General features: G+C 35.8%; 1 protein-coding gene across 1 annotated transcript in view; it reads right to left on the bottom strand.

Annotated features, from left to right (window-relative positions):
- LOC150100779 (centrosomal protein 43-like) overlaps positions 1–26,301 on the bottom strand; it is a 210,818-nt gene that overhangs the window by 102,804 nt on the left and 81,713 nt on the right. Inside the window, exon 5 of the mRNA XM_090401945.1 lies at positions 9,654–9,850. Coding sequence (XP_090258071.1) covers positions 9,654–9,850 — 197 coding nt within the window. The remainder of the gene's footprint in view (positions 1–9,653; positions 9,851–26,301) is intronic.

Raw genomic sequence — 26,301 nt, 5'->3', positions numbered from 1 at the left:
CACAACTCTTGTGATAATGTATGGTATTATTAAACAAGAGTGGTACCTCAAAATGCATTTCAAATAGCCACAATCATTTCCTTACTTTTTTAAATTCTAAATATAAAGAATATAATATACAGGATGATCAAAATTAAAGTATCCCTGTTTAGGAGACCTTGTGAAGCACCATCCAGTGATCCAAATGCTGTGAAACTCTGCTGGAATACATTGTGCATCATGTGGAAGCAATATCTGAGAGAAAAAAAAATAGTTCCAAATTTCACCAACAAGGAGCATTGTACACACCAAATGCATGGAATTTGCATAGCAGGTGCCAGGAAGGTTTAAAAAGTGGACATGAGATTTTTCCCTTCATTCTGCTTGTTAATACCATCCACAGTGATAACCTTGCCCCAAAGTGCTTTGCTCGTGAAGCTGTACTGCCTAAACAATTGCAATGTTGTTTCTGCACTACACAAATTTCATCATCTGAACAAATGTCAATGAGGTCTACTATGTTCATGTGCTCTGCGACAAAAGATTAGTCATTTTGAAGATTCAGGAAGATTGGGAATTGGACCTGGTAGAGGTCACAAATCAATCAGTTCACAAATGAATGAAGTTGCTACTGACATTGTAGAGTAGGCCATGAATAACAGTGTCAGTTCCAGCAGTGCATGTGCCTTGCACAACTGTCTGGAACTATGGAAATGGAAGATTCTGTATATCGACCCATTCAAGATAATCCTGACACAGGAGTTGCATCTGAAGGACTTTGAAAGTCAAGTGACATTTGTTTTAACGTTCCTTGCTTGAGTGGAGTTGGACTGGATGATTCTGTGGGGAGATAAGCCTCACTTTCCCCTGAATGGAGCTGTGAATACCCACAACTGCCAGGTATGGACTACACAAAACCCACATCCAATCCAACAAATTCCTTTGCATTCACTCAAAGATACTGTCTGGTGCAGGTTTACAGCTTCATTTATTATTGGACCATTCTTCTTTGAGGACATTTACTGGTAAGGTCCTGCGACCTATTCAGTTACTGCTGAGAAGTATCATGATATCGATATGATAAACAAATGTGTTGTGCCACAGCTACAGCAGCGCCTATACATGGAATCAGTCATTTTCATGCAGGATGGAGCCTTCTCCACACATCAGATGTTTGTACAGGAAGTTCTTTGAGAACATTTCACAGAAGCCAGAGTGATCAGCCATGCATTTCCCACTGCATAGCTGCCTTATTCACCTGATCTGGCCCCCTGTGACTTCTGACTCTGGGGATTTCTCAAAGACAGTGTTTATTGTTATCATCCTGATAAGTTGCTAGCACTGAAAGACAACATAACACAACTATGTTCGCATCATCAGCTGTGTTGAACACACTGTACAAAGGATGCAGTTTATGGCATACTGAGAAGGACAGCACATTGAACAGTGCAGAGATGAATGCATTATGGAAGTGAATAGAAATATGTTATTTATGTTTGTATCGTTTTTCTCCTTCTTACACAAAGAAAAATTACTACACCTACATCTGACACATCATACAGTGCCCCTGGTGAGTATGGAACTACTTTTTTCTCAGATATTGCTCCTGCATGATGCACAACATATCCTTGCAAAGTTTCACAGCATTTGGATCACTGAGTGGTGCTCCACAAGGCCTTAAAAACAGGAATACTTTAATTCTGATCATCCTGTATATGTAAATATTTCTCAAACAACAAAAAAAGATTACATTAATACATGATTACATGAAAAAATGAATAAATGATCATTTGAAAGAATTGGGACATGACTATATTTCAGAGAAGCCTAAATTGTACATAGATGAATAGAGTGTGGTACATGCTTTGGCCATATCTTTTCACTCTTCTATGAATACTTTCCAGTAGTTTATAATAATATGAGTCCAATAAATTGGAACATTCTTCATAGTTAGCAAACATCTCACTAGTCAGGTGTCAGCTTGAGTGGAGAATCCCAATAGCCTAATATATCACAGCTGCATGTTAAATCTCACACCTGGTCAATTCATAAGGCTTTTGTTAATGGTATGGCTTTTATTATTATTATTATTATGTGACACCTCCAGGGAGTCGAAAGACTCATCGAGGGAGGGCATCTACTCTACAACTCTCTGTCTCCACCACTCAATCCACCGAACTACAACTAACCACAATACACCAATGCCATCTACCACCCGCCACCATCACTACTGTTTCTACAGACAATGACAAACATCCATGCCCACAGCGGGATTTGAACCCGCAGCCTTCTGGCAGGAGAGCGGATACACTAACCGCTCGGCCAACCAGGCCGGCAATCCTTTTATCCTATGTAAATACTACAGGATAAAAAAGCCTTTTCATCTCCCATGTAAAAGTTAATAAATTGCTGAAGCAATTCATTAACTTTTAGGTGGGAGATGAATTTCATATTTTAAAGAGAAATAAAAAAAAAAAAACGTAGCTCAACCATTGTATTAATTAACTATTATTTTAACATGTGTGTACACTTATATGTACACACACACACACACACACACACACACACACACACACACAAAATACTTACTGTATATTCCGTCGTACAAGTCGACCTCGCATATAAGTCGATATTGGAATTTTTTTGAGTTTATTTGAGTTTTTATAGTATACTAGTCATATAAGTTGACTCGAAAAATTTCTTTTTCGTATTGACCAGTTGACCAATAGTGAACTAAAGTGCAATGGCTCCTTTTAAAAGAATGAAATATAATACGAGTTTTAAGTGCAAAGTGATTAAATTTGCAAAAGAAAATACTAATGTGTTGCTGCACGTCAGTTCAGAGTAAACGAAAAACTAGTTTGTGATTGGAGAAAAAATGAAACTTTAATAACGAAAATGCCAAAAAATAAGTGTGCATTATGGAAAGGAATTTGTAAGTGGCCTATTCTGAAAAATAATGTTGCGGATTGGGTTCGAGAAAATCGCCAAAATGGACTCATTATAACGAGAAATAATATTCATTTATTTGCTTTGAAGTGGGGCAAAGCAAATAAAAAGGACAGCAAAAACTTCAAAGCTACAGTGAGTTGGTGTAGCCAGTTTATGAAAAGGAAAAATTTAGTGCTTCGACTAAAAACGAAAATCGCACAGAAGCTACCAAAGGATTTGGATGTTATTAAGTTATTAAGTTTTCAAAGATTTATAATTGCTAAAAGAAAGCAAAAAAATTATTTATTGCCTCAAATTGGAAATATGAATGAAACTCCAGTTATGTTTGACATGATCAGGAATAGAACAGTAGAACTGAAAGGAAGTAAAACTATTTCTTTAAAAACAACTGGACAGGAAAAAAGCCGTTTCACAGTTGTACTTGCTTGTATGGCTGATGGTACTAAATTAAAACTGATGATAATTTTTAAAAGAAAAACAATGCCAAAGATCAAAATTCTAAGAAAAGTTTTTGTCCATGTTCATGAGAATGGCTGGATGAATGAAGCAGGAGTTAGGCTGTGGATAAAAAATATTTGGAATACATGACAAGGTGCATTAAAAAATCCAAACAGTCTTTTATTGTGGGACATGTTCAAATCCCATTTAATGTAGAGCACAAAATCTTTATTAAGAGAGAATAATACCAATATGGCGGTGATTCCAAGTGGGTTAACTTCACTAGTACAACCGTTGGATGTTTGTATAAACAAGCCATTTAAAGACAGTTTACGAAAACAGTGGAATGCGGGGATGCAAGGAGGAGAGAAAAGTTACACAAAAGGAGGACAAATGCAACATGCATCTTTGGTAACTTGTGTGAATGGGTAGCGAAAGCATGGGATGAAATAAAACCAGATACAGTAATAAAATCTTTTAAAAAATGTGCTATATCTAACAAATTAGATGGCTCAGAAAATGATTTTGTTTACAATGATGACGAAATTGATGCTAAATCTGATGGAGAAAACAAATACAATTTGTATGACGATATACCAGAAGAAATTAAAGAACTAGAGTACAATGAACTTTTCATACATTCAGACAGTAAAAATTAAACTTTAATTACGTAGTTACCTACCTATTTTCTTTTGTAAATAAATAATTATATAACATGTAAATAATTTTTCTGTAAATAAATTTGATATAAGTTGAAATATTTTTACTTATTTACACCTTTTTTGTATATTGCTAATAAATTTAACAGAGTATGATACATACTAGTTTTTTCTTGGAAAGCAATCAATTTTTGACCCGGCATATAAGTCAACCTAAAAAATTTAGTACTTTTTTTCAATGCTGAAAAGTCGACTTATATGCCGGAACATACGGTATGTAGTAGTGATTATCAGTCTATCAGATGAAGGGGAGAGGGAACCTCATACATTTTGTCAGTGATATATGAGCATTTACTATTTATCAATTAATGATAATGATCATTTTCATGTTTTCAGTTTTAAAACTTACAGTATGTCTTGAATTGCACTTATATGAAAAAAGCCAAATGATTTCTTTTGCCATAATAACAAATGTTAAGTGTAAAAATATTCAAAATCATCATAAAAACTTTTTCAAAAAAATAAAACTGTTAGGGTTCCAAACACATTAGCTATATTAGTGGGTTTCTGAATTCGAATGGTTCCAAAACTAGAGAGCAAAGTGATGTTGTGTGGCATAGTGACAAATGAGAAAACAATTGAAAGACATTCAAGTTGGGTTAGTTTCAAATTTTTTTTTTATTTTTCAACGCAATCTCCCTTAAGACTAATACATTTATTCCAGCGATGCTCTAGCACCATTATCCCATCCCTGTAGTGGTTCTCAGTAAGATCTACAAAATACCCCTCTACAGCTGCAATCACGTCTTGATTCGAAGAAACACACTGACCAGCAAGGAAGAGTTTTAGTTTTGGGAAGAGACAGAAGTCAGAGGGAGCCAAATATGGTGAATAGGATGGATGTTCCAACAATTCACAGTGCAGATCCCTTAATTTTTCCATTGCCAAAACACCTTTGTGGGCAGGTGAATTGTCCTGATGAAAGAAGATTTTTTCTTCTGCAAACCAGGTCTTTTCTCACAAATTTTTTCGTCTAGTCTGGTTAAAAGATTGGAATAATATTCTCCAGTTATTGTTTTACCCTTTTCAAGATAATTAATAAACAAAATGCCTTTAGCATCCCAAAACACCGATGCCATGACCTTTTCAGCTGATGGAACTGACTTTGTCTTCTTTGGCACTGAACAAAATCTACAAAATGATAGATCTGGCTTCTGTCCATTGTTTTGACTGCTGTTTGGATTCTGGTGTGTAATGGTGAATCCAAGTCTCATCCATAGTAATAAATCGACGCACAAAATCAGTTTTATTCTTGTTAAAACGCTCCAAGCACTGTTCAGAGATTTTCATGCGAGTGCATTTTTGATCTGCTGTGAGCAAGCATGGCACCCATCTTGCGCAAAGCTTTTTCATTTGCAATTCTTCATGCAAAATATATCCTACATGTTCTTTTGAAATGCCTATAGTCTCAGCAATTTCACGCACATTTACTCGCTGGTCATCCAATACCATATCATGCACTTGATCAATGATTTTTGGTGTTGTTACTTTTTGGACGTCCTTCATGTGGATCATCTTCAAGGCTGGTACGGCCATGTTTAAATTCGGCAGCCCATTTCTTAATTGTTGAAAACGAAGGAAAAGAGTGCCCATAAACTTTTATGAACTTCTTTTGACATTAAACCTTCTGAAGCAAAAGATAACACTTTTGCTTCAGACAGCTGTATAAAACAAACTACTTAATAGAATGACTTGCAATTTCAGTGGATGTTTATGACATATGTACCAACGTAGAAAAAAACCCTTGCCAATAGTGTTGCCATCTATAGTCGAGGCTAAGAACTTTTCAGAAAACCCTCGTACAGGGGATATAAAGAAAAAATGCAACGACTCTCTCAGCTTTTCAACTTTCTGTATATTCCATCACGACTAATTGAAATAAAGCTAATTACTGATGCCTGCAGGAAACCTAACCAAATTTTTTTTTGGTTACCATGTTGTGATTAGTTGATTATTTTGTAGTATGACTGAGTGCTCTCTAAAGATAAATGATCCATATGTATCCTATCCTCTGATTGGTCATGTTCCATTATAATAAAATCAAATAATCGGTAAAGCAGGTGTATGCAATAACCAAATATAAATGCAATATAAGGCGTAAGGTAAAAAAACAATATATGGCATGACACATACAATAGAATTAGAATTACTAAATATATCTGATGATTAAGCTGAAACTCATGATTTTTTTTATTCAACAGAACTTGTAAAAATGTAGAAATCAGACCAGACACACTAGTCTGGCTTGCACTGAACATTCTGGTATCATTTAAAAATTGTTCTATTTGATTAAGATTGGGACTCTATGCAGGTCTGTTAAGTTTTTCCACATAATTTTCTTCAAATGTTACAACAGGACTTCCAGGATGATATAATGCACTACTGTACTGAGAGGTCTGTTCCAGAAAACTGCTGTGGAGGCAGCATTTCATTATCAAAAATGCTATATATTCATCATCATTCATCCTTCCACATCATCATCATCATCATACGTATCAAGGATTTAGACCTAGAATGGGCTGTTCCGGCCATAGAAGTCATCGTTGTTGAATCGTTTAAGAGGACGTCCTGGTTTTCTTTTTCCTAGTGGCTTGTACTTTAAGGCTTGTTTTGGTAATCTTTCTGTTTTCATTCTTTGGATGTGTTCCATCCATTTATGTTTATATTTTTTAATTTTTTCTATTACTGGTTCTTGGTTTAATTCTTTCATAATATCTTCGTATCCTTCCACATGCTATAACTAAATCTAAATCCATACAGAAAAAACAACTTCAGACCATTACACACCCTTTTCCCCCCAAACCTCACAGAAGGAAGGTGCATTCAAGCATATAGCATTCCTCAGGCATCCATCACCCTTAGATTTGTGTCTGAATGGAAAAGGGATTAGCATGATTCAGTACTCCATATCACAGACATCCCACACTCTGGATCAATCACAATATTCTTAAACTAGCACAGTCTACAGTGCTGACTGCCACAATTGATTTGATTTATGTACAGATGATCTTCCACAGAAACCAAGACTGTTTAGCACTTTATGTAGTACCCTACTACAAAGTAGCAGAACACTGTGTAAAATGATCCTTGTTGCTCATTTTCATTTTGGTCCTCTCCTGATGTAAATTTCCTGCAGCTTCCTGTATATCCTGGCTAAGGTAGCAAACCTCACATCTTCACCAATAATGATGCCTAGAGTTTATTTTGGGTAATGTTTTAATAATGTCACAAACAGATGGACTAGTGATATGATATCCTATAACAACACCTCTTTTAAAATCACTGTAACAGTGTGATGCTGACTTGACAGGTATATCTATTCATCAGCATATTTTGCTTAATGCAAATTATGTAATATAATATAATATAATCTAAACTGATTATTAAATAACTTAAGGAATTTACAACGTACAAAGGATATAAATTAAATTAAACTTTAATCTATATTTCCAATATTTCGGCAACATCACAGGAACTCAAAATAAAGACACGTGCACACAGGCACTACACACAGTAAATGCGGACAAAGCAGGAAGCTATTGTTTCTCCTAAAAGTCCTGATGGTGCCCCCTGGCAGGCTATGTAGGTATTCTTGGCTGTTGGGCTGAAGGTCTTCTGATGTAAGTCTCCCAAATTTGGGGCAGTCTCATGCAACCAAATTTGTTGAGGTTTGGCATGATTCTTAGGACTGAGGCCGATTCCATGAATAGTCTTTCAAATTTGAATTTACTACGGTGTATTACCATGGCTTTCTTCCACCGTATTCTGTGGCGTGTATCCAGAGCATAGTCTGCAAGACCAGAGTGGCTGTACTGGTGAAACCGGATGTAGTCCTTTTGATTTGAAATTCTGATATTCGCTGTCCTGCCTGTTTGGCCAAAGTAGGACAGCTTACAGCTGCAAGGGACCTGGTATACACCAGGTAGCTCTAGGGGAAGTGGTTGGTCTTTAGTGGAGCGGATAAGGGACACCAATTTTTTATATGGTCTGTAACATGAGGTCAAGTCATGTTTTTTTAGGATTTTGGTAATTTTTTCCGAGGTGCCTTGGATGTAGGGAATGGTGATTGATTTAGAGTAATCCTTGTTGTGAGGGGAGTGTCAATATATTTTGGATTTTTTGGGAGGGGGATAGCAATTGGCTGAGAATGTGTTGAGGATGTGGCTTAGTTCAGTGGTTAGGGCATTGTCATTTGAACAGATAAGTTTAGCCCTGTTGTGTAGTGTCTTAATAACTCCATATTGTTTTTTTTTTTGGGGGGGGGGAATTGTTGGTGAATGTATTTGCCTGTATGGGTGGGTTTTCTATAAACTGAGAAAATGAGAAAACCAAGGTTCCATCAGGCTGGCAGGTGACTAGTGTGTCTAAGAAAGGGAGGCTATTGTTTTTCTCTTTTTCCAGGGTGAACTTGATTCTGGGGTGTTGGTTATTTAAGTGTGTTAGGAAGGAGAGGAGTATATCAGAGCCATGTGGCCAAATAGCAAACACATCAACGTAGAAAAGCCATATGGTTGGTTTTTGTGGGGCAGAGTTCAAGGCTTTTTCTTCAAAAGTCTCCATAAAGAAGTTGGCCAAGGGTGGGGAGAGTGGTTGTCCCATGGCTGTCCCCTCTATTTGTTTATAGAATTTTCCTTGCCAAACGAAATAGCCTGAGTTCGTTGTGAACTGAAATAGGGCTGAGATATCGGGAGAAAATTTAGCTTGGATTAGCTCTAAGGTTTCTTTGAGTGGGACATTTGTGAATAAGGAGGAGACGTCAAAATTGACCATTATGTCAGTATGTTGGAGTGTAAGGTTTTCTATGCTGGCTTTGAAGTGGGCTAAGTTTTTTATGTGTGATGGTGTGTTGCCAGTATAGTATGTGAGCACTTTGGCCAAATGTTTAGCTAATTTGTAAGTGGGGGAATCAATGCCATCCACTATGGGACGTAATGGCATATTAATTTGTTTAATTAACGTCTAAGCCTTTCTACGAGAATCTAAACGGATGTATTCAGCAGTATAGAATACATACTGCTGTATGTATTCTAATGAATGGAACACATTACCAGAATGTGTTATTAATGCAAGGAGTGTTGAGGATTTTAAGATTCTATATGATAAATATGTTTTATTTATCATATAGAATAAATATGTTCTATTTCAATTGAATTAGCTTACCATGATGAGTCTGCCGACTCCATGGAGGATGTAATAATAATAATAATATAATATTAGATATTCAAAATGAAAATTTTCTTGAAATGTTTTAATTTCAAGATTAAATCTGATGTTCTTCTTTCATTTCTCATTAAATAAAATATATAATAGTGGAATACTTTATTATATGGTTTTACCTACTAAATGTCATTTGAAATACAGGATGTTCATTTTAAAATGTTAGCACAACTTTCCTTACCTACTCTCTGGTAGGTGTCATAGCATAATTCAATGCACTATTTCAGTCAAGCAAAATAATTGTAAACAATGTCAGGCTGCATTTTAAACTGAACACCTGAAGTTTGGATGAGATGGCAAATAACACTTTGCTCTTCACTTGTACATATCTCAAATATGAATGCTTACTTTTACTAAGAGATGGTAGATCATGAAGAGAAGATAAAGTCCCTTGAAGAGCTGTACCTTTGGTTTCAAATTTTTTTTTTTCGGAGGTTCCCATATTTTGAATATCTCTTGATGTTACGATGCTAGCAACATTTAATGGTGGATTTTTGTCTGAATTTTCTAATCCAACAGGAGACTCTTTAGATAAATTGGTCGAGCTGGAGGAAGGGGAGAGGGACAGTAAAAAAAATTAAAGAAAATAGTCTTAGCAACATATTGCATTAAGCTTCAATAAAATTCTCACTGCTACAAAATAAATAAATATAACTGTTGAAAGTTTTTACTTGGTTATGAATTAATTAAAGGATGCCAAGAAATTATATTCTCTTTGTTTTGCCTTTATCCAATATAAGCAAACAAAGTTTGCACGTGAAGTATCTTCCCGACTAAAGTACTTAACTAGATGCCAAGAAATTATATCCTTGATTTAGCCTTATCCATGTGTAAGCTTGTTTACATAAGTTTGTGCATGAAATATCTTCACAACTAATGTAAACAAGCTTACACGTGGATAAAGGATAAACCAAGGATATAATTTCTTGGCATCTTTAATTTAAAATAAATAATATTCAAAATTAAAAATTGTATTATTTTGACAGATAGAAGCCTGGTTAGGCATTCCTCTCTTTGGTTCCTGAACACTTAATTTATACTTTTTGATACAGAAGTTGTATTCAGAAAATTTGCATATGTACTGTATATATTTCTAACTTGTTATTGTTATTCTGAGTGCATGCATCCAAAATTTTTTTCAAGAATAATCTTTTTGATATTGTTTTAATAAGGAAATATCGTGAGCAGGCATATCTAAATAAATTATAATACCAGAATAAACTCACATAAAATATTATTTTATTAGTATAATTTTTGCCTAAGTATCAAATTGAACAATAACTGACAATTCCAAAAGGTGCCACCTAAGTAGCTAATGTAAGATAACTAAAAAAAGGTCATTAAATTTCCTAACTTATTAAAAAATTAAAAAAAAATATATATATATATATAAACAATTAAATAAAGTTAGGATACATTAGCTGATTTAAAAAGTACCTCTACAAAAGTTTTCTTGAATACAAGAAATGAGTAATGAGAGAAATGAAAAACAAAGTGTTGTTTTGCCACAGCAAAACAATCTCTAGCTAATTTGAATTTTAAGGACTAAATAATATGAACAGGTATTAACAACTGTCAATTCTCTTCATAATCTGAAAGGCATCAATAAACAGTTTCAAAATAGAAAGAAACTTCTTGATGTTCGTCCAATTTCTATTTCTCTGCAGCAACTACAACAGTCCATATATGATACCACCAACTATGCTGGTATCGTATATGGACATATGATCCTAATCTCCCCTTTCATGATTCCAGACTAGCTGTAGGATTATGTCTTCAACAAAAATATATTATTTCTTATTTACCTTTCTTTAAAAAAAACAAACAAAAAAACTGGTAATTAAAACACGCCTTTCTTTAAGCTCTTACTATTATCATTATTACGGGCGACTCCTGGAAGTCCTTCAACTAATCGAGGGAGGCCCTAAGCATCATGTCCACACAACTATTCGACATTCTCACAGTATCTATCATACCCTGCCTTGAACTCATTCACTGTCATAGCACCCACAACAAACTCTGGCAGCTTATTCCACTCATTTACCACTCTAAAAGTAAAGAACCCAGCTCTAACACCCTTGCTAACCACACTCTTGCCCAGCTTCCACAGATGTCCTCTAGTTCTCCCACCACCAGTCCTGATCTCAAAAATATCCTCTGAATTAATCCTATAGAAACCCTTCAGCAATTTGAATGTCTCAATCATATCTCCCCTTTTCTGCCTATCAACAATTTCTGCAACCCACAAATTTTCAACCTCTTCTCATAAGGTTCATTCCATAGACCTGCTATCATCTTGGTCACTCACCTCTGGATAATCTCCACCTCCTCCCCATCAAGAAGAAACCTAGGTGACCAAATCTGGGCACAGTAGTCAAGATGAGGTCTTATCAAAGCTCGGTACAGAGGAACAATAACTTGCTAGTCTCTGCTCGTCGAAGTATTTTTCAGCAACCAAGTGATTTGATGAGCTGATTTAGCCACTTTTGCAATGTGTCCCCTAAACTTCATCTCCCTATCCACCAACACTCCCAAGTGCCTGGCCTCATCAATCTCCTGGAGTACAGTTTCACCAATGTGGTATACTGCTGCTAATCTTTTCACCCCAAAATGCATAACCTTACATTTTGTCACATGAAATTGACATCCATTCTCCTTAGCCCAGAACTCCAATCTATCCAAGTCGTCCTGCAAGATTTTGACGTCTTCTGCATTCACTATTGCCCTACCCAACTTTGCATCATCAGCGAACGAATGAACCGTTCATCTTAGATCCTTCCCTATATCGTTAATGAACAAATTAAACAGCAGTTGTCCAAGAACAGAACCCTGCGGCACACCACTAGTCACAGGCCGTCTTTTGGATTCTACTCCTGAATAAACTACTCTTAGATATCTCTCCATCAACCACCCACCTATCCATCTCACCAACCCTATATCCATTCCCATATGTTGCAGTTTACAGATTAGAATTCCATGTGGTATCCTGTCAAAGGCCTTAGGTCCAGCAGTATCACTGTAAACCCATTACCCTTATCCAGTTCAGCCATCACTGTGTTATAAAATGTGAGCAAGTTACTGAAAGCATGATCTACCCTTCACAAAGCCATGCTGTCCCCCATACAGTATCTCATTTTCATCAATCCATTCCTGTATTTTTCCCTTGACTACTTTCTCCAAGACCTTGACAACGACTCCTGATATGCTGATCGGTTGGTAATTTGCAACAGTATTCTTGGATCCTCCTTTATGCAGTGGAATTATTTTCCCCTCTTTTTCACACCTTTGGGACTAAACTAGACCCGAGACTCAGATTAAACAACATGATCAAGGGCACTGATAATTCTTTAGCCGCTTCACGTAAGACCCGTGTCGGTATACCATCCAATCCCACAGATGTATTCACATTAAGGTTCTGTAATAGACTATTCACCTCCACTTCATTCATCACAATTCCCGTATAAACTAATGGTTCCTTCATTCTTTCAGTGTCACCACCTGGATGATATACTCTTGCAAAGTGCTCACTCAGTAATTCCACTATATCAACTGATTCAGTGACCTCCTTACTCAGCATTGCTTAAAAGCATTCTGCCGTGTACAGTTTTTTTTTTTTGCTTGCAGCATATTTAAAGAACTGTTTGGGATTCTCTTTAGCTTGCATAGCTAGTTTCCTTTCATAATCCACTTTTGCTTTTCTTACAACACTCGTTACCCTTCTGGCCTGCGCTTTATACCATTCGTGTGCCTGCAGGTCACCTTTCTCTTTAAATTCCCTCCACAGTTGTTTCTTTTTTTGCAGCTCAAGCTTAATGGTGTTAGTCATCCATTTAACCCCTACTTGTTTTACTATTCGGACCCTAGGTATACAATTAGCCATAACCTCCTGTAAATGCTCCTTGACCACTTCCCATGCTCTATCGACATCCCGCCCTTGCAGTTTTACATGCCATGGCACTAAACCAAGCAATCTCCTAAGCTTGTCATACTTGCCAGCAAGGAAATTCCACATATACCCTGTCTTAATCGAAAATTCCACACCTTTAGCCACCTACCAGGTCAAGATGAATGTGACCACCTACCAGGTCAAGATGAATGAATATGACAATGTTGCCACCTACCTTATGATCACTCTCACCAATAGGTGGCAACATGGTCATATTCATTACAGTCAAATTCTCAGATGCTATTACCAGGTCAAGCACTCTCAAACCCCCTAGTATTTTCTATTACATGCTGTCTCAGATAGTTATCCCTTAATAATTGAATAAAATCCAGTTCCTTCCTCACATGTGTCCTCTCCTCCTTCCAATCAATGTTACCATAGTTGAAATTCCCCATAATAATTACCCTCCTTCCACTCATTTCATCAATTTGTTTATGCATACCATCTCCACCATCTATTCCATCACCTGGTCTATAGCAGCACCCAACTGTATATTTTGTTCTGCTAGTTACAATCTCATACCAAATAGCCTCAAATGAGCTCTTTTCACTATCCTGCAATATAACTTCATTTCTCCTTGGCTGCAGTTCATCAGCTATCATTAATAACACTCCTCCCCCCATTTTATTCTCACTATAACCTACACATTCTATCCCACTAACTATATCCTCTTCCGTCAGCCATATTTCACTAATGCCAATAGCCTGTGGCCAGGAAGAGCCAACCAAGGCCAAAAATTCTTCCTTCTTGTTCCTAATACTCCTGGTATTAGTATACATGAAATGCAGAGGTCCCTTTGTCCTGCCCCTATCTGGATGCATTATTCTAACTATCCAATTCCGATTACTTGTCTTTAGTACTGGCTCGGGTTCGTTATATACATTCTTACACTCAACTGTCTCACTAATGTCCACATATCCACATCTCTCCCTCCTTGGTAGTTCTAGTTTCCCTGGTTCTGCACATCCATTTTCGCTTCATTCAGCAACACTTTTTCCAGTCTCCGCACACCAAATCCATTCAAATACAGGCCATCCATGTTGTATAAATCCTTTCGCCCATCAAACTCATTCCACACATCCACAAATTCCACACCACATCGTCTGCATAACCTGCGAATAGAGTCATTTGTGATTATGGCCCTCCTCCTAAACTCCTCTCTGTTGTACCGTGGCAACAGACTCACCATCCTAACTCTGTCACTCTTTTCTTTCGCTACCTTTAACAATACTTTCAAGTCCTCTCTCATAAAAAATTTATCGCTGTAAGCAAAGGCCTTTTAAGTTCCAAGAAGCAAATCCAGGAACCATTATGGTATTAATGTAATAATTATACCAAACATTAAAACAATGCTGTTATTCTTTTTTGTCTTGTCTGTAAGGCAGGGACATTTACATCTATAATCAATTTGGATAACACAATGAGAGTCTGCTATTTGTGTAATTTTCATGTTCTGTGGAATAAAAAACTCAAGTTTCAGGAGAAAACTGCCAGTCATTCTATGAAGGAGAAAGCAAGAAGTCTTTCCAAGTGATCTACAGAGGGTTCCAAGGAAATGCTGCATAAATGAAAAAAGTTCTCTCAATTATGATATTTTGAATAGATTTCAAGTGTGAGCAAATCAACATAAGAAAATATTACTAGGATGGGATAAAAAAGTTTATTTACAAATGTTCTAAATTGTCTTTATGATGATTTTGTAAATAATTTTTTATATCTATAACTTAAAAAAAAAAGCCAAAAACAAATAAGAACTTGAAGCTTGGCAAATATTACTACACATTTATTTAAGCTGAATAATAATAATAATTTTTACTTTCTGACAGTATCAAAAGCCAAGAGAAGCAGCTTCTTTTATTATAAGAATTACAAGATTCACCTACTAACTTATGATACAGTAAATGAATTAAGCACAACCTTGTGACAAAACCATACTTATAAAGAACTGCTCATAAATCTCATCCAGGATCCTAGCCTCTCATCAACTGCTCCAACAACTAAACCACTACTCTAGACATTAGGCTGCCTCCCCCCCCCACACACACACACAAAAGTTTGTTTTCTTTAGGACCTTTCCTTTAGCAATGCATAGGCAAGTGTCAAGATATTCTTAATTTCTTAAAATTTATTAAATCAAAAGGTGATATGTCATTAAGTCATCCCTACAGACACATATACATCTCATTAACATTGAGTTTATTTAGCACCTCATATACCTCCTGCTCATTCATTCACTTCTAACCTTTTCATATTCTTCTACTCTTGCTAAAGCTTTATACTCAATCAAATTTTGTGCATGTAGTTACTAGGCATATGTGCTCCTTTTTTCACTTGTGTGCACACACATGTCAAATGGTAACATTACCAAGAAAGATATGGATCAGTGACAAATATTCTGCATGTACTAGGTGTGTGTGGTGCACATCCACGGAATAGTAATATCACTGATATTATATTTTTGCATTTATTTCCATTAAAGACTCCCCTAATTGTTTCCTTGCTTTGCGTGATTCCTAAAATTAAACACAATATATTAATGATTCATGAAGAGGACACTTTTTGACACTTAAACATTGCATCACATTCGCATTAAAAGTCTGGATGTGCTGTCACAAACACATACACTTTTGAGACCTTTGAATAGACGTATAGATGGCACAGTGAGTCAAATCCAGTAGTCTCACCTTCTGGGTGGTTTTAAACCCCCCAGAAGGTGAGACAGAGTGAGCGCTGGAACAATAGCACCAAGTGACTATGATTAGTTATTGTGTCTGATGAATGCAGCATAATCTGAGGCAGGGGGGGGGAGTGTTTTACCATTAAGTGTTTATTCGAGTTTTCTCTAATTACACTAATTGTCCTAAATATAGTACATAGATGTTAAATGTCTGTTTACTGATATTTAATGTATTTAATGTATTTAATGATAAACAAAGTGAATTGTTTTTCTTGTTTGTGCAGTATAGCATCTATTGAGGTTGGAAAGTTTTTTAACAGTATAGGGACATTTTTATTCTAGCCTTTGAAAACAACAGACATAGTAAAAATTTATCTATTCCTGAATAAAAAAAAATCTCCTGTGTATTTCATAAAAAGTTGTTGATCGACAACAAAATAATAGCATTTATGAGATATCTATTATTGATAAGACCGAAGAGCAACTGACACTAAAAAATAACAATAATAATCTTCTTCTTCTTCTTCTATGCGTTATTCCCGCTTCCTATGCAGGGTCCACGTGTTACTTAGATGCGACTTCTTGTTAGTACTACTCCCAACCGACCCGTCGCCTCTGGTCTGCCGCTGGGGGGGGGGATATATTTTTGACTGTAGAGGCGTATGTTCATGGGGCGGGTTTGCCTGTTTGCGGGATGAAAAAAGGCAGATAAACTGGCAGAAAAAAACCTACTGACCGCGCCCAAGACCGGCTAACTTGGCAAAAAAATAACAATAATAATAAATAAATAATAAACTAATGAATGTAGGATTCCTGAAAGTGCAGATAATTCCGATAATGATCGGATATTATGTATCCTCTTATTGTGTAAAATGTATACTGAGTCTCAATAACAAAAAGAAAATTCTTAAAAAATGAAGCAAAATATACATAAACCAGAGAAATACACATAAAATGCACAACAAATTTTATGAGATGATTTGCTGCTCAATCAAAGAATGTATTCCTGCCATACCTAAATGAATCACCTGATCAACATTATTAGTTCATTGGATTAGCCCTCCCTATAGTGCTGTTAATTATCGGATAGTTATTTATACTTTGCAAACAAATCTCTTTTCCCTCTCCTCGTAACTTTTTTTTCATTATGCCATTATAAATTCACTTACTGATGTCTAGACTTAATAGGATCACATGCTATTCACTCTGCATAGCAACTCATAGGACACACATGGATCACAAATGTCAATTATTAATAATTTGTTTGCTATTAATGAAGGTATTTCTACTCAAACTTATTCTTTCCTTGACATTTTCCATTGTCTTATTAATGATGATTTAATTATTGATATCAAAGACTTATTAATGATGGTTAACATATTTACACCTTTGAGTATTTCAAATATACCAACCAAATATAGCATTCTCCTTCATTATTGTTTTCTAATATATCGTAAAACAAACGTTGTCCCCCACTCTATATTTGGTTACAATTAATTGATAAATTAAAGTATTCAAAGTTATCCTACAATTAACTGCATTGGACCAATTAAGATACGCTATACACTCTTAAAACTTTCATATATCAATAAAAATGCAGTCAAATTGATATGAATTATCTAGTGCGAGTTGCATAAACCACACAACAGCACACCAAACCCATTGTGGGTACATGACACCACTGATATGGATGTGATACGAATATATCAGGGTACAAGCCAAATGTCAAAGCCAGACCATAAAAGGGAAAATAATCTTGAATGGATAGTAGAACATTATCAACAGCAAGAGGGAGAGTGAAGTGGGATCTTTCTTCTGGGTGATGAGACAGAACTGTGATTTGATAGCATTGAAATTTGCTATATTACCATCCAACTTGAGAATAGTCAAGAAATCACTGTTTAAGACAATGATTATTGAAGATCTAGACACCTGAATCATTTGAGTGCTAATACGCTTTGGTTCTTCAAAAGAGGAGAATCAGCTATACTATAACTGGTTTTCATTCCAAATCTTCATCTTCCTTTACTACCTATATCAAAGTCCAAAACAGCTGCAAGAGGACACTTTTTGATGCTTAAACATCACATTTGCATTAATAGTCCAGGTGTGCAGTCACAACATATCCAAAACTGATTTTGAAAGACCCAAAAGTAGGAAAGTTGCATGATAGCTAAATGGTAGTCATTACTTCTGGTCCCTTGCCAAATCAACTGAATAATCAACACTTCTCCTATCCTGTTACGCCCAAACAGTTCTATTGCATTACTACAAAAACCCAATCTCCTGGCTTCATACTTTTTCTCAAATGCATGCATAGTTGATCTTAATCTTTATATAACTATTCCAAAATACTCAATATTGAAAACCCCGTTCGATTTTTTTGACTGAAAGAGATTAGAAGAATTTTGTTCAAAATTAAATGCTAAAAAGTCTCCTAGTCCTAATGAGAATTCATTGACTCTTCTGAAGGTTTGCATTCCAGAGCTGATTTCTGTTTGGCATCACATCTTCATGTCCTCTTATTTCGCTGATATCTATCCCACAGTCTGAAAATTGGCATATGTACAATCTACTTCTAAGAAGGACGACAAATCTTCACAATCAAAACTATCATGCAATTTCTTTCACCTCAATTCTGTCCAAAGTAATGGGAGAGAATCATTAACACTGAACTCCAACATGAACTTGAAGGCTCTCAACTAATAACTGATTGTCAGTATAGATTCAGCTACTGTTGATCAACAGGGAAGTTGCTTAGTTGCTATTCATCTTTGGACAAATGGTATAATAAAGTCTGGCTAATCATAAAGTGGTTTCTCTTGATATCTCGAAGACTTCTGACCAGTCCCTGCACAAGAGGTCTATTAATTTGTGTTGAAGTTCTGGAATAAAAGCTATGTGAAAATGGAACAAAAATAAATAATTTTACAATTAAATTAAATATTTACATGCTAATGTAGTAGGTAGATAGGAATGGTAGAGACGGAGGGGCATAGAGTAGGTGTCCTCCCTCGATGAGTCTTCGGACTCCTTGGAGGTTGGTTCTTCACTCACATGTTTAGTCTATCTTAAGCGTGCGTGTGAGTGCACCCACGCACACACACAGGCAATACCTACATGCCTACTAAAGTACCAATAAAAAAAGTAGTATTTTGAAGAAAAAGAATACCAAGATTTTTAAAGGCCGAGAAACAACATTCCTTCTAATTTTTGCTGAACCATGTGTGCATGAAAACTTGTGCTTGTGCACAAGTTTCCAATCTCACACTCAATGTGTGCAGTAGTCTGTGCTCACAATAGCGAAAGCACAAGCTTTTAATTTGATATGCCTAAAATTAGTGACAACATCTCTGTTAAAAGACCTTGTATGTGGCATGCTGAATATTTTACTAAGAGCAACCCAAATGTTTATTCCTTCAGCAACTTAAATACTGCATACATGTATTTACTAAAAATAAAGAGCCAAAGGCTTAACATTGGCGATGCAAAATTATACAAATTAAGTGGATATTACATCCAACATCATTTTAAAGCCATCTACAGAAACCATAGAAGTTTGGTGCAAAATTTCACCAGAGAGCTTATAGGAATACATCCGCCGCCATACTATGAGTTGCCCTAGCCAAACCTAATAGGTGGCATGCACGTTAAAGCATCCATATATTTGTCTCCTATTGGTTCATTTTGATAAGGTTTCACTGACCCGACAGCTATTTCAAACTCATTGGTTTTCAATCAGGGATCAGGCAGAAACCTAAGAGAGCAAAAACCTTCAGTACTAAGAAACTCGAAGCGTTGGAGAGGTGTATTTTTCGTAAGTGAACTCTCGGTCAGTGAAAACTTATCAAAATGAACCAGCAGGAGGCGAATATATGGACACCTCAGCGTGCATGCACCTATTAGGTTTTGGCTAGGGCAACTCATAGTACGGCAGCAGGCATATTCCCGTAAGCATATACATGTAGTTTACACAATACACAAATTATGTCTCATTTGTTTGCCATTCAAATTTAAACGAATTTGCAATTCTTTTCTGCTTTAATTTCAACAGTGACATTTTGAAGATTTAATGCACTAAAACCACTAATATAATATTTCTCATATTAATGTTGCTTTTTTATTATGATTTTTTTCTGTCTAGATATAAGTTGTAAAATTGCAAGCACTAAATTAATTTGCTTAAATCTGTGTAGCTACAAAATCACCATTTACATGAGTTTAAGTGACCATATGGTCTAGACAGTAGACACTCTAAACAAGTTGTTGGTGTCAATATCAGAGTTTGTCCACACAGCGGAGGCTCAAATGAACTAATTAGGGTATATTCAGTTGGAATGGGTTAAGGTAATATTGGAGTGGAGACATTGAAGAAATTACTAAATAAAATAAATGGCAAGTATCAGTTATCATATAATTTGTTTTTAAATTACGTTTAAAATTATTGACTGTATATTAGAAATTCTGAGAACAAAAAATTTTGTGCATGTAGTTACTAGGCATATGTGCTCCTTTTTTGACTTTTGTAAACGTGCACACACACACACACAAACTAGAAGAAAGCTTAGAAGAAATATTACTGAGAAGGATATGGATGTAATACAAATATAAGGTTGGTCGATTGGTAGAGCCTCTGCTACTAATGGCTCAGTTAAGTAAGTTTGAGCACAGTTAGTAGTTGGAAGGGGTCCAATCGTTCAATGCTGTTGGCACACTCTCCCTCGATGAGTCTTTGGACACCCTGGAGATGTCAAATAATAATAATAATAATAATAATAATAATAATAATAAGCAGGATTTCAAAGCCAGATCAAAAAAAAAGGGAAAATAATCTTGAATGGATAGTGGAACATTATCAAGAGTAAGAGGGAGAGTAAAGAGGGATATTTCTTCTGGGTAATAAGACAGAACTGTGATTTGATAGCACTGAAATTTGCTATATTACAACTTGAGAATGGTCAAGAAATCAGTGTTTAAGACAATGATTATGGAAGATCTAGACATCAGAATCATTTGGGAGTTAAAATTCTCAATTAAGAAGGTAGATGGAAGGTATCATTAACTAAACTATGAACAGGATCTGGATTTAGAGGTCACTGATGTACAGGAGGAAGAGCAAAGACAAGAGTACCAAATCCTCATGGGGAAGGAGTACTCCAGCATTCATGAAGATGAGAGATAGTCATCCAATATGACATACAGTGAATGACCAAAGAAGAAACTGAAAATCCAATCACAAAGGGAAGGAATGGTAAAGGTAAGAATGGTAAAACAATGGTAAGAAGCTTGGTAAGAAGACCTCAGTGAAGCCAGTCATGATCAAATGTATTGGAAAAATCAAGCAAGAATGAGTTTTTCAAATTTTTCTATGGCCTTTGTTCAAATGTGGGGAAGGATAGTGAAGAGATCTTTTGTGGGAATCCATATTGGTGATTAGTAATTAACTGATGGGTCACCAGTTAGTGAAGAAGTTCAATGTTGATGACGTTCTCTGTCACTATGAGAGTACTGATGTGAGGTGAATGAAGGATATTGTTATAGCTGACTTCAATCTCCCATTTTAGGGACACCTTTTTGTACAAAGACACCTGTGGGACCTCCACATTTAAATAACGCACACAAGTCACAGTAAAATAGATATTATTAATCCCACATATTTCATTTACATATTATAAAATATCGTCAGACGATATTTTACATTTTGTCATCATCATCATGCATATCAAGGATTTAGGCCTAGCATGGCTTGTTCGGGCCTTAGAAGTCATCGCTGAATCGTTTAAGAGGACGTCCTGGTTTTCTTTTTCCTAATAGCTTGTACTTTAAGGCTTGTTTTGGTAATCTTTCTGTTTTAATTCTTTGAATGTGTTCCATCCATTTATGTTTATATTTTTTAATTTTTTCTATTACTGGTTCTTGGTTTAATTCTTTCATAATTTCTTCATTTCTTTTGTGGTCAAATAGGGTATACTTTGCAGTTTTTCTCATAAACTTCATTTCTGCTGTTGTTAATCTTTGTTTGTCTTTTTTTTTAATTGTCCAGATTTCGCTTCCATACATTAAGACTGGTAGGGCTAATGTATTGTATACTTTTAGTCTGGTTTGTTTTTGAACTAGGTTTGGTTTAAATATAGAGTTAATTACACCTGTTATTTTTAAATATTTTGCAATTTTTACATTTATATCTTTTTCATTTTCATATGTGATCATACATCCTAGGTAGTTAAATGAATTCACCTGTTCTAAGATCTTGTTATCTATCACTATTTTAGTTCTTGCTGGATCTTGTCCTTTAAAGGCCATAGTTTTTGATTTTTCTGTTGATATTATCATACCATAATCTTTGGATATCTCATTTAGATCTAAAATAGCTTTCTGTAGTTTATCTTCAGAATTTGTAAATCAGCAAAGAGGAGAATGTTCAAGTTTACCATAGGAGAAAGTTTTATTATTATTATTATTATTATTATTCAGGCCTCCATGGAGTCAAAAGACTCATCGTGGGAGGTTCTTCCTAAGAACATAAAGTCTGTCAAGACTCATCGAGGGGAGGTCCCCCCCTAAGAAACACAAAATCTATCATACCACTCTTTAAATTCATTGACCGTTCTCGCTCCCACCACTCCATCAGGCAATGCATTCCACGGTTCAACCACCTCCACGCAAAGAAACCACTCCTCACCCTCTTGCTCACAGTTTCCTTTCGTAACTTCCAGGGATGGCCTCTTGTCATCACTCCTTCCCGCTGTTCAACCAAGCAAAAGAACTCCCCAGTGTCAACCCTGTAACCACCTCTCAAGAGTTTAAAAGTCTCAATCATATCACCTCTCCTTCTTCTATCCACCAAACTCTGCAGTTCACATTCCCTCAGCCGATCCTCATAACTATGCTTGTACAGTCCTGAAACCATCTTTGTCATCCGTCTTTGTATCCTTTCCACAGTTAATTTATCCCCTTCAAATCCTAGGAACCAAATCTGAGAACAATAATCCAAGTGAGGTCTGATCAGAGACTTATACAATGGAATGATAACCCTCTTATCTCTGCAGGTCAGTGTCCTTCTCATAATTGCAGCAATCCTCTGTGTTACCTTCACCACCTTTGCAATATGTCCCCTAAACTTCAGGTTTCTATCAATCATCAACCCCAGATCTCTCGTCTCCCCTACTTCCTCCAGTATAACTCCTCCCATAGAGTATGCAGCATCCCATCGATGTTTCCCAAACCTCAAGACCTTACATTTTGCTGCATTAAACTGATACCCCTATTCATTGCCCATCTATCTAGCTTATTTAAATCCTCTTGCAGGGCTACCACATCTGCACTATTACTAATAATCCTTCCCAGCTTTGCATCATCCGCAAACAACTGAATATCCCCTTGCAATGTCATTGATATAAAGGTTAAACAATATAGGTCCTAGTACTGAGCCCTGTGGGACCCCACTTGTAACTCTCTGCCTCCTTGAAACTGCTCCACCATACACAACTCTCTGATACCTATCAGACAGCCAATCCTGAATCCAGTTGACCAATCTGACATCCAGACCCATGTGCTGCAACTTAAATATCAGCTTATCATGTGGCACCCTGTCAAATGCCTTTGCTAAATCTAAGAAAATTGCAGTATATGCCTTTCCCTCATCCAATGTTCTTGTAACTTTATTATAAAAGGCTAGCATATTGCTAAAACAAGAGTTTAATTCGTTGATGTAAATTTTTATTCCATTTTATTATTATTTCATTTAAGTAGGTATTAAAAACAGTTGCTGAGAGGGGACATCCCTGTCGGACTCCTTGGTTTATCTCTCTCGTATATGATAGCTCGTGATTTAATCTTATTTGTATTTGATTATTTTCATATATACTTGTGATAGCTTTTAGGATATTATTTTGTATTTGTCTTTCTTTTAATATGTTAAATAATATGTTTCTTTTAACTTTATCAAATGCTTTTTCAAAGTCAATAAATGCAATATGTGTTTCTAAATTGTATTCTCTTCTTTTCTCTATTATTAATTTTAGGCAAAAGGCCGGATCTATACATGATTGTCCTCTTCTAAATCCATTCTGTACTTCTAAAATAAAGTTTTCGGAATATTTCATTAGTTTGCTATTTAGGATTCTGCTATATATTTTGTAACAGGAATTTAGTATACTGATACCGCTATAGTTTTTAGGGTCATCTCTATTACCTTTTTTAAAGATAGGAATCACAATTGCTTTTTTCCATTCAATTCTGGGGGGGGGGGATACCAGTTGAATAAATTTTATTTAAAAATAATAAGAGTCTTTCTTTGAATCTTTTTCCTGCATATTTATATAGTTCTGAACCTAGTTTATCTTCTCCAGGTGATTTTCCATTTCTTGTTTCTATCAGGTTGATTTCTAATTCTTCTTTAGTTATTTCCTTTTCATTTTTGTTAATTGTTTGCCAGTTGTCTTTTTTTAAATATTTGTCTGTCCACAATTCTGTGTAGTAATAATCACCAATATGGATTCTCACAGAAGATCTCTTCACTATCCTTCCCCACATTTGAACAAAGGCCATAGAAAAATTTGAAAAACTCATTCTTGCTTGATTTTACATTCTGTAAAATGTAAAATATCGTCTCATATTGGAAAATATGAGACTGGATTACAAACTATTAGTTTGAATAATAGGATGGTTTGATTGACATATCAAAAATTAGTCTATGGAAGATATTAACCTGCAAGATTTATGGTAACCAGCGGTGTACCACAACGGTGTACATCCCTTGGTCCATTAATCTTTACATTAATAACACTGGGAAAGATTGGATAGGTGACATATAGCTGAATTGCTGATGAAGCAAAGATAGGCAGAATAATCAGGAACAATATGTAGTACACTGGTGTCCAAAACCTAAGAACGAACACTATTTCTGAATATTACAACTGCAAATTCAGATGAATCAACTTGTGGCAATTTGTATAACTGACGATTTTGAGTAGAAGTGGGTACACATTCAAATTTTCGAATTGCACACAAAGGGGATCATGTGGTAGCACTCAACAGGATAAAAGGCTGCACTAAACAAACTGTGTTTGAAGGAAGCTCTTTTCATGAAAGAATAAAGTTGCAAACTTGGATGTTCTGTAATGTCACAAAGACATCATCTAGATGATTTCATGCAAGGAAGAAGTATTGGAAAGCATTTGGAATCTCACATAGCATTCTATCCAGGCTCTGGACAGTGTTTCAAACCAATGGAATATGTTCCAGACATTTGCTAAGAGGTTACCTTCACTCTACCACAGAGCATGAAGACAGATTTGTGGTTATAACACAAATTTATTATAACCACATCTGTTTAATGAGGTTATAACAGCAAAACGTAATGATGCACCATGGCAGGTCAGCTTGCAAATTGGCTCCATTCAAGCACAGGTATGCAGATATCTCGACAAACAGTGAAAGGACATCTGTCACAAGTAGGCTTATACACCAAAGGACTGTACTCTACATCCCTTTATCCACAGCTCATCGTAGAGAATGTTTTCAGTGGTGCTGTATCCATAAAAATTGGACAAAACTAATGTATTCTTTAATGAGAAGAATTGTTTTAGTCTTTGCTCCGATTCTAGAACATCATGAGAATGTTCTTGAAAGGGATAGATACAGTGGTGCTGGAATCTTGGTGTGGGGAAGGCGTTATGCTTAATGGATGTGCAGAGTTTCAAGTGCTGGCAAAAAAAAAAAAAAAAGAGAGAAACTAGGACTGGTGAACAATATTGCAATGAAGTTCTTCAATATCACGTTTGATTGTTCCATGGTGCTGTTGGCAAAGAATTCATTTTTATGGATGATAATGCCACACCACATCACACACACAAGCATGATGTGGTGTGGCATATTGGAAAATTACCAAACCACATCATGCTTGATGTGGTGTGGCAAAATCCCTATTGCATCCCAAACATGTTTGGGATGCAATAGGGAGATGCATTACAGCCTGAAATTCCCTGCCAGAAAACAAACAAGACCTTATTGTTGCTCTGAAAAAGGAGTGGGCTATTTGCCTCAAGAACTCCTGAATCACTTGGTGCTAAGCATGGCACAACGTTGTGAGAGCTGCATTGTAGTCCAGAGTTGACATATTCCACACTGAAATGTCTTTCCACATAGTTTTCTGTAAGCACTATACATTAATTCCTTAACTACTTCCTTAGTGAACTTGAAACTTTTGCCAAAAATATATTGCAATTTCATTTGTACGAAATTTATAACACATTTTTTGTGTAATATAATTTATTAGTATGCTGGCAATAAATGTGTCCCCATTTGGTTGTATAGTCACAAAATGTTTTCATATACAGATAAAAATGTAGTTTGACCTTCGATTTTGGAAC

This window comes from Typopeltis vanoorti, chromosome 12, assembly GCF_054136105.1.
Source record: "Typopeltis vanoorti isolate ZY-2024b chromosome 12, IOZ_Tvanoo_1.0, whole genome shotgun sequence".
NCBI lineage: Eukaryota > Metazoa > Arthropoda > Arachnida > Uropygi > Thelyphonidae > Typopeltis > Typopeltis vanoorti.
The sequence above is the reverse complement of the archived record's forward strand: the minus strand, read 5'-3'. Positions and strand labels throughout refer to the sequence as shown.